The 12816-nt window shown below is 31.0% G+C and overlaps 5 protein-coding genes across 5 annotated transcripts; 1 reads left to right on the top strand and 4 right to left on the bottom strand.

Moving 5' to 3' along the window:
* Window positions 1–2430: 2430 nt before the first annotated feature.
* Window positions 2431–3513, bottom strand: GO595_003602 (uncharacterized protein; the record flags this gene model as incomplete). Its single annotated transcript, XM_067916641.1, has 1 exon — window positions 2431–3513. The coding sequence occupies one exon, from the start codon at window positions 3511–3513 to the stop codon at window positions 2431–2433; it is 1083 nt and encodes a 360-aa protein (XP_067776268.1).
* Window positions 3514–4964: 1451 nt separating this feature from the next.
* On the bottom strand, window positions 4965–6275 carry GO595_003601 (leucine-rich repeat protein; the record flags this gene model as incomplete). The annotated part of the gene is made up of 1 exon (XM_067916640.1): window positions 4965–6275. One exon carries the CDS (start codon window positions 6273–6275, stop codon window positions 4965–4967), a length of 1311 nt encoding a protein of 436 aa, XP_067776267.1.
* A 696-nt stretch (window positions 6276–6971) lies between these two features.
* On the bottom strand, window positions 6972–7838 carry GO595_003600 (uncharacterized protein; the record flags this gene model as incomplete). Its single annotated transcript, XM_067916639.1, has 1 exon — window positions 6972–7838. One exon carries the CDS (start codon window positions 7836–7838, stop codon window positions 6972–6974), a length of 867 nt encoding a protein of 288 aa, XP_067776266.1.
* Window positions 7839–8261: 423 nt separating this feature from the next.
* Window positions 8262–9746, bottom strand: GO595_003599 (uncharacterized protein; the record flags this gene model as incomplete). The annotated part of the gene is made up of 1 exon (XM_067916638.1): window positions 8262–9746. The coding sequence occupies one exon, from the start codon at window positions 9744–9746 to the stop codon at window positions 8262–8264; it is 1485 nt and encodes a 494-aa protein (XP_067776265.1).
* A 388-nt stretch (window positions 9747–10134) lies between these two features.
* On the top strand, window positions 10135–11679 carry GO595_003598 (WD40-repeat-containing domain protein; the record flags this gene model as incomplete). Its single annotated transcript, XM_067916637.1, has 1 exon — window positions 10135–11679. One exon carries the CDS (start codon window positions 10135–10137, stop codon window positions 11677–11679), a length of 1545 nt encoding a protein of 514 aa, XP_067776264.1.
* Window positions 11680–12816: the final 1137 nt, after the last annotated feature.

Genomic DNA, 12816 nt, shown 5'->3' with positions numbered 1-12816 from the left:
AATTACATTTGTTGTGGTCAATTAGCAATGCGAAAATTAAAATAATATTGCCACACGATCTTTGATTGAACTGATTAATTTGTGAATAAATAAAGGTTGAAGGCGTAAGACTTTAAACTGGAGCGCCCTATCACTTTCTCATTTATTGCAAGAAGCCAAAAACCAAAAGCATCAATCAAAAATTCAAGTCTCAAAATGAAACATAATTATTAACCTTTTTTTGTTTATTTTGTCATAATCTTTTGATAATATTATAAACCACTCAATATTCCGGAATATTTTGACTTTGAACAGACTTACTTAATTTTTTTCATTTTGTTTTGTAGATTTCTTGATTTTGTTTTAATTTATTTGATTTCTAACACTATAAAACATAATGCCATATGATGCGTGTATCAAAAAATTATAATAATTTGATTTATATATTATATTGATTAATTTTGTATTAATTTATTTTTCCTTTTTTTTTTCGGAAACAACATGATAAACTTAAAGTCCATGTAGTATTATTTTCTGGGTCAACAAGAAATTTTAAATTTTATTATATACATGGAGATATATGAAAAACAAAAACATGTTTTTTCGAATTTATTGAAAAAGTTGATTTTGATCGTACCTGGAAGCTTTTTTTAAAAAAAAAGGATTTCATATCGTTTTTGCATTTGAATTGAAATTAATCGAATTTGTAGGTTTGAGCAACTTTTCGAGTGCTTTATTTAAAAAAAAGCACTTAGTTTGGATTTCATTGATCTAAAAGTCACCGTTGTTGGAGACAATGGAGTTGGAAAAACGAGTTTGTTGATGGTAATGAATGGGAAACCATTTCCAAATAGATACATTCCAATTATTTTTGAAGGCTATTGCCAAGAATTTACGATCAACAAAAGAAATTTTAAGGCTCATTTTTGTGATACTGTTAATGGTGATGAATTTGATAGGCTTTGTCCTATTTGTTATCATGGAGCTAATATTATTTTCCTTTGTTTCGCACTTAATAATCTAGAATCTTTTCAAAGTTTAACCAAAAAACATATTCATCACATCAAACTCTATGCTCCAAAAGCCACAGTGTTTCTTATTGGCACAAAATTTGATTTATATCAACATGATCCGAATTGTATTTCAGATGAAGATGCTATGCAACTTGTCATTGACCAAAAATTTGATTGTTATCTCCAATGTTCAGCAAAGGATGACATCAAAGTTGGAAATCTTTTTTGTGAAATCGCTCGATCAGCTTTACAAAACCATAAAAAGGAAAAAGAAACCAAATGTCAACTTCAGTGACAAGCCCTTGTAAGTAAGGGTTTTGCAACTTTTTAATAAAAAATATGTATCAAGATGTACATCAATCAACAAAAATTTTTCTTTTTTTAATGATTCAAATAGACATATCGAAGATATTATTTAAATTACAGAAAACTTTTGCTCAATATGAGCTATCCAAAGAACTGAAGTTCAATCCAGGAAATGAACGAATTTGATTTTCCAAATCACTTAGCTTTTCGGCTAGGTGTGCTTTCTTCAACTCATAATTTGTATTTATATCCAAAAGAATTTCTATTTGGGTTGATAGATTAAGATTTTCTTCTTTAATATTTCTTTTTTGGACTTTTGTGAGCTTTTTGTCTTCAGGGCAATGGCTCTTCCCCATTCTAAACCATGTTCCATCAGTCCATTTTAGGTGAATGTCATTAACATTTAATGTTATAGGATCTAATGGTTTTGATAAATTCCCAAGAAAAAAATTATCTCTCTTTTTGGAACCAAAAAACGTGTGAGGAGTCCATCTTGTTGAAGGAGTTATTAAATTTGGTGAAATTGTTGAGATTTTATCATCATCCATTTTTTAAACGTGCTCAATTATTTTGTGAAATAGTTATTCATTATATACAATATTTAATTAAATAATTACGTATTTCAGAATGATGTTTGATAATAACGTAAATATTTAAAAAAGCTCTTATTATTGCATCCGAAAAATGTTATGTAGATATAGTTAAATTACTTCTTGATTTAAATCGAATCGATGATAATGCTTGAACATGTTCCAGCGGTTCGAAGTCAAATTTGAATGAATGGACGAATAAATATCACTCAATCAGCTCATATGTTAATATCGTTCTCAAAAAACATTTTAGAAATAAAGCTAGAAACGGTGCTTTCGACTAATTTACGGAGAAATGGCGAAATTAGCATCATTACATATAATTATAATAATTATAATTATAATTAATTGACAATTTATCAAATAATTTGAAAAATGGAATATATAATACAAAAATTATTAGTTTATATTTATGAACACAAAGACTTTGAAAAAAACATTTGCAAAACGTAATTTAGAACATATTCATATTAAACACCCTTAACATCAATATAAATTACTAAAATTTAATTTAAAAAAATTTATTAAATTTCCAATTTAATTTATTTAGTAAATTTGAAGAGTACAACACCTACAACAACGATCACAACAATTGGAACCACAAACTTCCAAATATTTAATGGCTCATCTTCACTCAAATCTTTTCCATCCTTTAATTTATCTGCAGTCTCGACAAACAAATTCGCCTCGTACACCAGTCTTTGTAAGAAGAAATCTTTTTCTTTCATGATTCTTTGCATTTCGTCTGCTTGTGAAGCAGATTTAATTTCAATTTGATTTATATGTGCAACAACAAGTGAAATAATAAAAGCCTCACAACGCTCCACGTTAAGTAGAATTTGGTCCCAGATGATAAGAAGTTGTTTTAGGGGATGCTGGTCCATAAATAATAACAAAACGTAATTCAATGCAAACATTTCGGGCTTAATTTGAAGACGGGCAAGTGTGCCGGCTTTGATTGGAGTACATTTGACCATAACAACTGCCATACGTAAGAAAAGATCTTTTGAAAGTTCTTGATCGAGAGCAATATTGCCGATGTAAACTTTGTTAATAAGACCTTTAAAGAGAAAATATGTAAGTGATTCGCAAACATCAACGTCAAGGTTGAGTTCTTGACAAAATTGAATCGAAATGATGGTAGATAAATATAAAAATCGATCCATACCTTGAGCATAACGAAATGTGGGTGATTCTTTGGATAGAATTAAAAAGATACGATAAAAACGAAGTTCATATTCTGTAAAAAAGGTTTTTGGAACAAGAAGGATTTCTTGAAATTCATCGAAAATCCCTAGAGATCGTGGTAAATCGCGTGGTATAATGGGCTCGAGAAGAGGAGTTATCTCGGAGATTTTTAAATCTTTGCAATAATGAGAATGGAATTGGGAATAATTGGTTATTAATTTGTTTATATGTTCCGACCATGAGTTGAGGGTGTTGCTTGTACTTGAGATAATTTCGAGTTGAAGAAAATATGATAATAAACGTTCTGACATTGGCTTTTCATCATCAAGATCTCGTAAATATTGCAAATTTGTTTCACGAGATTTCACAGTGAGCTGCTGTAATGCTTTCTTTGTAATGTGTACCTGTTTTGGAGCGGGTTGTTCCGTCGAAATCATTAATAAAACTTATTTTGCGTATTTTGGGGTACTCCTAAATGTCATATCACTTTTAATAAACCAATCAAATCAAATTTGTATTCATTGATTAATCAATTTGACTACAAATGAAAATGTTTTAAACTCGCAATTAGCCAATTTCTAATCTAACAAAAATAAATTTAACAAATTTATAAAATAAAAACATTTAATTTTTACTAACTATATAATGATAACATCATCCTCATTTACAAGGTCTTGATTTTTTACCTCACTTTTTTTATTATTTTGAGCAACCTCAATTGCTTTCTTCCTGTTTCTAAAGTATGTAAATAATATAACAGCACCACAAATAAGCACCACAATGATAGTTACAACGATAATTACAATTTCAGTTGTACCAATTCCGGTCTTTGAATTATCATAATAATTTTGATTCTCTATTGGTGCGAATGAATAATCATATAATCTAATTGTTACGTGTGTTTCTTTCATAGTATACACATAAATTTGAGTATTAAGAGCTATATAGCTTTGTTGACTATTAATAAATGTGATGCTATTCGTATTCGTTATAAAAGAACTCTCAATTTCGGAATATTTTGTAAGTATTATTGAAGTTCCAATTGGGACAATTGTAAGTTCCCAATTTTCTGGTGCTGAAGCAGTAAATGGTTTTGATGGAGCATATGTATTTGATGAAGTAAATGTTGAAGTTGCCGGAATGCAATCGATTAATGAACCGATATGAACATTTAAACCACAAAATGTATCTTTTTTATAATCATCTAAGCATTGAACAGTTGAATTTGCTCTTTCATTCATAAAACTAAATACATCAGTACCATATTCAGGTTCTTGGGTACCAGAATAAAATAAACATCGAAGTGCTTCACAACTATAAAACGCATAACTCTCAATCTTTTTAATGTTTGAACCTAAATAAAGTGTGTTCATATAATCACAATCTCTAAATGCAGATTCGCCTATCGTTTCAACTGAATTAGGAATTGTAATATTTATGAATTTAGAATTCTCAAATGCATGTTCTTCGATAGTTTTTATATTTACACCGCCTGTAAAATGTGAAATTCCGCGATTACCTTGAAATGCATATTTCTTAATTGTTGTAACTGTATTTGGTATAAAACATTCACCTTGTTTAGCTCCTGGATATGATATAATTTCTGTTTGATCTTTGTCATAAAGAACGCCATCATTATTGTAATTACTATAATGTGTATTTGTTGAATCAACATTAATTGATATTAGTTCATTTGTATTTGCAAATGGTGACTCACCAATTGTTGTTGTTGTACTTGGAATATGAATTGTCGTTAACTTATTGCAATTTTGGAATGCATTATTTCCAATTAATTGTAGTTTATTTCCAATTGTACATGTTGTAAGCTTATTACAATTTTGGAATGCATTATTTCCTATTGTTTCAACATTAGTTAAATCAATGGATATTAGTTCTGAGCATGATAAAATGCATATTCTCCAATAATTTTAATGTTTTTACCAACATTAATTGTAGTAAGTCCAGTTGAAGAAAATGCATATTTATTAATAGTTTGAACTGCATCAGGTAACGTGATTTCTGTAAGCGAATAACAGTTTACAAAGGAATATTCTTCAATAACAGTGATTGAATTTCCTAATGTAATTAATGATAACTTTGAGCAACCTGAAAATAAACTATTGCTGATTGTAGTAACACTTCCAACATTAATTTTTGTTAGTTCTACACAATTTTCAAAAGCACTTCCTGATAATGTTGTAATTGATGATGGCAATGTAATTTCAGTAATTGCTGTAGAATAAAATGCATAAATTCCAATTGAAGTCAACGTATTTCCTTCAATTGTAAATGTCTTGAGAGCACTACAGTCAGCAAATGCAGAATTTCCAATTCGATTAGTACTTGAAGGAAGTTGAATTGATGTAATTCCACTATATTCAAATGCATTGTTACCAATAGTTGTTATACCAGTTCCAAGTTTAATTGTTGTTAATTTTACGCAATGCCAAAAAGCAGATTGTCCAATAGATTTAACTGAATTAGGGATTGTAATAGTTTCTAATGATGAACATTGCGAAAATAATTTTTGTTCAATTAATTCTAATTTTTGATTCATTGTTACACTTACTAAGTTTGAACAGTTAGTAAAAGCATTAGGCCCAATGTATGTTGTTTCTGTTGGAATATTAAATGTAGATATTGGCATTCCTTGAAATGCTTGATATCCTATATCTTTAACAGTATTAGGTATTGTGATAGAACTCAAACTTATACATAAACAAAATGCTTGATTTCCAATTTCTGTTACTGTTGAAGGAATGTTAATTTTTGTTAAATTCCCACACTCATAAAAACAACTCTGTGGAACTGATGAAAGTTTAACATCTTCTTCAAAAATTACTTCCTGTATATTAGAACAGCTGCCAAAAGCAGTACCTCCTAATGAAAAAATTTCTTTAGGAATACTTACATATGTTAATGAACGACATCCATCAAAAGCATTTTGACCAACTGTAAGATTTGTTTTGGGTAATGTGATGGAATGGATAGATTCACATGATTGAAATGCACAATTCAAGATATTACATAAAGAAGTTCCAAATTCTACATTGGTTAGGTTTCTACAGTTTTTAAAAGCATTATCTTCAATTGTTTCTACAGAGATACCTAATTTGATACTTCTAAGTAAAGCTGCTCCATCAAATTGACCATTTGGAATTGATTTAACAGAACCTGTAATTTCAAGTTCTATTATCATATTTTTTATGGAAGATATATTCTTAAAATCATTTTGATCTTTGATTGTAAGTTTCCCAGTTGCATTTTGCCATTGGGTATTCCAATCGAATTCCTGAAAGGAATTTTTAAATAATGCGAAAATAAAAGCAAAGAACATCATGACAATTAGTCAAATTAAGAAATTAAATGTTAAATTTTTCTGATTATATAGAAAATTTCAGTGTCATAAAAATAAACAATCGAAACATTCCATTATAACCACAAGTTATTCAAAAACTTCACTTGAAGGGAAGAAAACGCTAAAAAAGATGAAATCAAGTATCAGATTCCATCACATTTCCTGAAATTTTTCAACGTTAAGACAATTTTCATCATTGACTGATGGATATTTTGCATTCAATCTATTCTAAAAATATAACATATATGAAGAACCATATACTAATCTAATATTCCAATAGAAAATCTTTGTTTTTATTTTGTATGCTTCATTAATTATTAATATTATTAATATTTCATATACTATTAATCAATTTTTTCTGCTGTTGAAAAAATATAATTTATGTTCATCTTAGATGTAATTATTTTTTTATTTTCAATAAAGATATTCTCTTGTTGCTTTATTTCAATGATTTTTCAAATTCAGATTATTTTTAATTTCATTTCGAACATTTAATATAAATGCAATGCATTGTACCGTAGACTTATTTACACATTTTTATTCATCTTCAGTTCCCCATTCTTCGCGCTGGCTCCTCGAACTACTAAAGCCTTTTCTTCCTCTCTGTGAACTTCTTCCTGGTCGAAATTGGCTTTCGTTTTCGTCATCATTGTTATTTTTCCTCTTTTCCCAGTCGCTGGTTTTGAGAAATACGCCCGGAATTGTGTCAACGGCTTGCTTTGCGATCGGGTTATTTGAAAGATCTAATACTCTAAGCGCAGGCAAAAATCTGACGACGTTCTTCATTGGTTCATTGATATACTTGATCTCATTATTCTGGAGAACAAGGGTATGAACAAGGAAGAAAGACTCGCGAGCATATGATCCGAGGTAAAAGAGAGTGAATTCGGCGAAATCAGGATTATTCAATGATACAACCTTGAGATAATCTTCTGCATTAGACTTATTTAAAACCTTTTGCTTTAGGTCTGAAAGGTCACATATTCCTTCAGTAATTGACTCAGAGAAAATTTGATTGAATATTGTAAAAAACTGGAAATATGGAGCCGGAGTTTTGACAATCCATATTGGTTGGTTGAATATAAACATCCCATTCCCAAATTTGAGTATTTTATCAATTGGATGACCTTGGGTATTTATCAAATAGCCAGGAAAAGTGATAGAAGGAGGTCCTATGTAGTGGAAGCTAGAATCTTCGGAATTGAGATCCACGTTTAGTTGAATATTATGTTCTGCAAGTTTTTTTCCTAATATTTGAGGAATTATATCTTTATTACTAATCTTGAAATTAGTTACAAATAATCCCCATGGGTTATCCCCATTAGATCTACTTTTTTCACCACTTCCGCCTTTCTTTCCCTTTTTCTTTTTCCTTGGTGCGCTTTGGTCGAAGCTTGTTTCCATTTCCTATCGACAGCTCACAGTTAATTAACGGTTTTCGCCTATCGTATAGCAAAAAATTGATGATACAGTAATTAAAGTGAAAATTTGTCAAAACGAAATAGTACAAATACTCTGAGTCCGATTGGATTCATTAGCTAATGTTTTTTATCTATTTTCTTCAAGAAATTTTAAATTTGATTTATATTTCCTGCTTTTGATGAAAAATTAAGGAAGTGTTTATCAATCATATCTTATTTTCCCAAAGGTTCCAACCATTAAAATCAGTAAATTATTCTTCAAACAAAATGCGCATTTTTTCACCAAAATTAGAATCTTTAAAACATCTTTAGCACACTTGCAGATATCGAATATAATTATAGCAATTATACAATATATTATATAATATGTAGAAACGAATATTTGTAATAATATTTTTGGATTTATTCATTTCCAAAACGAACTTTTCTTTGAGAACAAAGAGTTCAAATACAGTCCCAAGCTCAGCACCAAGAACGCGCCGACCACAAGCAAGTGCATTGAAGCCGGGAAACCCATTTCGTCATCCAGTGTGTATATGTCATTGCTCTGCACCACCACAACACCGAATCCATTTGCGATGTTTCTCGCGTTTTCGTATGCGCCATTTCTTCTTCCTCCTCTTAAGTCGGGCTCGTAAAATTGTTGCGTATAACTTTGTTGGAATTGCACATTTCCGTTATACTTCGCTTCGGGTATTGATATCACTTCTCCGTCGGCCAGAATTAATATGTTATTATTCGCAGCTACAACGAGTTCTTCAGTAGTGAACGAGCGTTGCGAATTATTCAACAGCGAAAACGAGTTAATGTACGAAGTCTTCTTCTTGGGCTTATAATATGAGATTGACGCGGAGTTATCATTGCACCAACACGTGCCAATGGAACCTTCTGTCTCAACTAAGTATTTGTTCTTGCCGTTCTTGTCAAAGATCGCAACAGAAATCATTTCGTTGCATTGCGATGTGGCTAAGAAACTTCCAATTGTCGGTGATGCGCAACTACATTTCGGTGTACAATATGATGGAAACGTAAATTGCGCGTTCTTAATGCGAATTGTATTGTTCACGAAGCTGCCGCCTTCAACGCGGCCGTCGTATTTGCTGAGATATAATGTCTTCGGATTTAGCTTCAAAACTTCTTTGGACGTACGAATGTATACACCATCTGTGGTTTGGTCAATGCTTTCAACAATGTATGGCTCGCAGAGAACAAGAAGTTGCTGGCTAATGTCATAGACAAGAAGATGTGTGTCGTTTTTGAGAAGAATTTTTGATTTGGAAATCGCAGTAAGAAGTGTGGAACCTTGAAGTGGCTCATCAATACGCCATTTAAGTGTACCTTCGGAATAGCGCTCAATAACTGTGGGTAAATATCGAAGATCGGCTGTTTGGTATGTGATTGATCGAGATCCAAGTTTGGAACCAGTGGTTAAATCATACTCAGTGGAACCACAAACTACTGTAGTGTTGGTAAGAAGTAAGCCTTTCTCATTATTTTCTGGAATGTCAATGCTTAAAATGAGATTTTCAATATCATATATACGAAGAATTCCTTCCCCACGAATCGCAACTGTGTCATTCGATTTAGTGATTTCTCGTACTGTCCTAACTTGATGATGATATTGATACAAGATAAGACCAGTTTCTTTATCTAAAATATAATAATAGTGTTTGGAACCAACTATCACTATATCATTGACTACATCAAATGCTTGAACTTGGTGAATTAGTTGACGCCATTGAATGGAACCAGTTGAATCATCTATCATTGAAACAAACGATTCTTTGGTATAAATTAATAAATTTTCGTCACACAATTTTGATAAAATAGGTTCTCCTAAATGTTGGGTAACTCGAGCAGCGAAAATAAATCCAACTAACAAAGAAAACATTTGGAGCTTTCTCCTTTTTGAACGTTTATTTCCTTGTTTCAGGCCAATTAAGTCCGATCACGTAAAGTATTTAAATGTCCTGAGGAGTTAAAGGAGGATCAAAAGGAATCTATATACCTGATTTCTTTTGTCTTACAAGTAAATCACATTACTTTTTTTGATTTTTTTAGGTGATTTCTTGGTCTTGATTTTAAATTATATATTATCTAAATTAATATAAATTAAACTAAATCAAAATTTTTATGGTTAATATCAGTTTGCTGTTTAAGAAATAACTTAGATATTGTTATTTATTCTCTTTTATATACCTTAATGAATAGTATTTTAAGAGAATTTCTCCGAAATGTAGTAACAAAGACATGTGATGTGAAAACAAGGTCACCCCAAAATGAAAAGGAATGACCAAGAAATAGACAGAGACCAATGGTTCATCCCAGAAGAAAAAGAAGTATATGAAAATTATCTCAGAGGTGCTGATGGTAATGAAGAAGATTTATCAGAAGTAAAATCTTTAACTGTAAAAAGAGAACTTGTTAATAATCGAAATGATTTCGTTCGTGCTGCACGTGGTGCTGCACGCTCCGAAATGCTTAAAACAGTTGACAAAGGTTATATCCAAGGTGATGAACTTCTTACACAAAATCAAATTTTAGACGATATTCCAATTGTAATTGCAGCTAGAAAATTCGATTTTAAATTAGATAACGGCCCATATAGAGCAGATATTACCCTTAATGGCAGGACAATTTTATTAGGTGGATCAGGTGGCCATTTTGCATCATTTGATTGGTATACAGGTAAAAAGTTTTTTGAACTTTTCCCTGAAGGTGAAGTTCGTGATGTCACATTTCTTTATGATGATACATTATCAGCAATGGCAACAAATAAGCTTGTTTATATTCATGATAAGAATGGAGTTCAAATTCATGAACTTTTAGACCACAAGAAACCCCTTTTCATTACATTCCTTCGCCAACATTGGCTTCTTGTTTCTGCCAGCGAGAACGGTCGTCTTGTTTATAGTGATGTAACCGATGGCAAAACGGTCGCCAACATCAGAACTAAACGGGGGCGCCCCAACTGCATGTGCTACAACCGTCACAACGGTGTTGTATCTCTTGGGCAAGGCAATGGTGTTGTATCTTTTTGGACACCAAACATGGCAGAACCAGCTGCCACAGTTTTTACGCATCCAGCACCACTTACATCTATTGATATTGATATCAGTGGTAATAAATTAGCTACAGCTGGTTGTGATGGAACTGTTAAAATATGGGATATGCGTAATTTTGATCGCATTTATTCTCGAACAAGTGATTTCATTGCTTCATCTGTTGCATTTTCTGCTACTGGTGTTTTAGCAGCAGCACGTGGAACTGTCGTTTTCTTCTATAAGACTTATGATGCCAAAAATCCATTTTTGAAAAATAACTTTAATTCGCCAATTAAATCATTGAAATTTGTAACATTCGATGATTTTGCTATTTGTGGTTTAGAAAATGGAATTTCTTCTGCTGTTGTTCCTGGCAGTGGTGAACCTAATATTGACTCTAACGTCGCAAACCCTTATGCAACGAAAAGATGGAGGCAAGAACAAGAAGTTCGGGGCTTATTAGATAAAATCCCATACGACATGATCACAATGGAGAGAGAGGGACCGTTTAAAGTGGGGCGCCCCATCGATAAGCAAATGAATCGTGCAAAAGAATTAGAAAAACACAGAATGATAAAGAAACCAGAAGAACATGCGTCAGGTACAAAAGAAAAGAGATTATCCATGGAAAAGAGAATACAAATGATGAAGGAAGAGTATAATAAACAACTCTTGGAAAAGAAGATGAAACAGAAAGAAGAGGAGAAAGAAGGTAAAGAAGAACAAGAAGAAGATAATCCATTATCTAGATTCAAAAAGGCAAAACAAAGATATAATTGAACGTGTTTTAAGTTATATAAATAAAATTTTAATATCATTTGTTTTTTAACAATTCTTAGCAAATACATTTTAATTAATTAAAAACACATAACCATTGTTGAATAATTTTAAATGCAGAAGAATTTTAACTTTGATACATTTTAAAATTTCTTACTTTTATAATACTGAAAATCGTAGTTCAATACATTTACAAAAATTCAAAGTTCATTAATTATAATCATCATCAAGACCGCACATTAAAGAGTCGAAATATATCTTTTTTTTGCCCTCTATCTGAAAAAATACAGTTAGGGATTTAAACGTGTCCCATGAATTAAAGTTGTTCATACGTTTACACTTAGATGTCAGAAATTTTTGAAACATAAATATCTCATTTATTTATTGGTTTTAATAATTTATATTTATAAAAATAATTTAAATTATTCTTTTAAGTATAAATATTTATTTAAACTATGATATCTCAAATAGATAAGTAAAAAAGTGCAATTTAATTTTTATTGCAAAAGTTGATTTATTTCATCTTCATCTTCATATTTTGGAGTTTCGTTGCTAATAAAAGTACAACCAGGTGGAAGGTATTCAGAATTCACGATGCCGAATTTGTGTTGCCTTTTCTTTTTGACTTCATCGATTTTTATATTAAAATTCCAAAGTTCATGAAATCCCGGATTCGAAACCAGCTCTTTGGCAACAAATTCAACAACTCTCTTACCAGCAACAGTTTTAGTATATATTCCTGCCCTCCTGAATACCCCACGAATGTTAAATGATGTTGTGGTCTGCTCATATGCCTTTAATATGACAATAATTGCATTTTCTACCATTTTTGGCTTTCTTCATCTTCAGTATTTTCGATTTTTTTAAATACGCCAAATAATGACAAATCAAGGGCTTGGGAAATGTTTGTGGTATGGGAAGGAAAACATGCAACAATTACTTTATTTTCTCCGAGAACATTTAAAATATCAACGTTACAATGCGCACCAAATGAATCCATTAATAAAATTGCTTCATACTTCTCAACTTCATATTTTTCTCTTACACATTTGACATATGGAATCAATACATCATTAATATATTCATTAAATAACTCAGAATCAACGTAAGGTGGATTTCGAATACGAATCATTACATCTT

The sequence above is a fragment of the Histomonas meleagridis genome (assembly GCF_020186115.1).
Source record: "Histomonas meleagridis strain 2922-C6/04-10x chromosome Unknown contig_21, whole genome shotgun sequence".
In the NCBI taxonomy this organism is placed as follows: Eukaryota; Parabasalia; order Tritrichomonadida; family Dientamoebidae; genus Histomonas; species Histomonas meleagridis.
The sequence above is the reverse complement of the archived record's forward strand: the minus strand, read 5'-3'. Positions and strand labels throughout refer to the sequence as shown.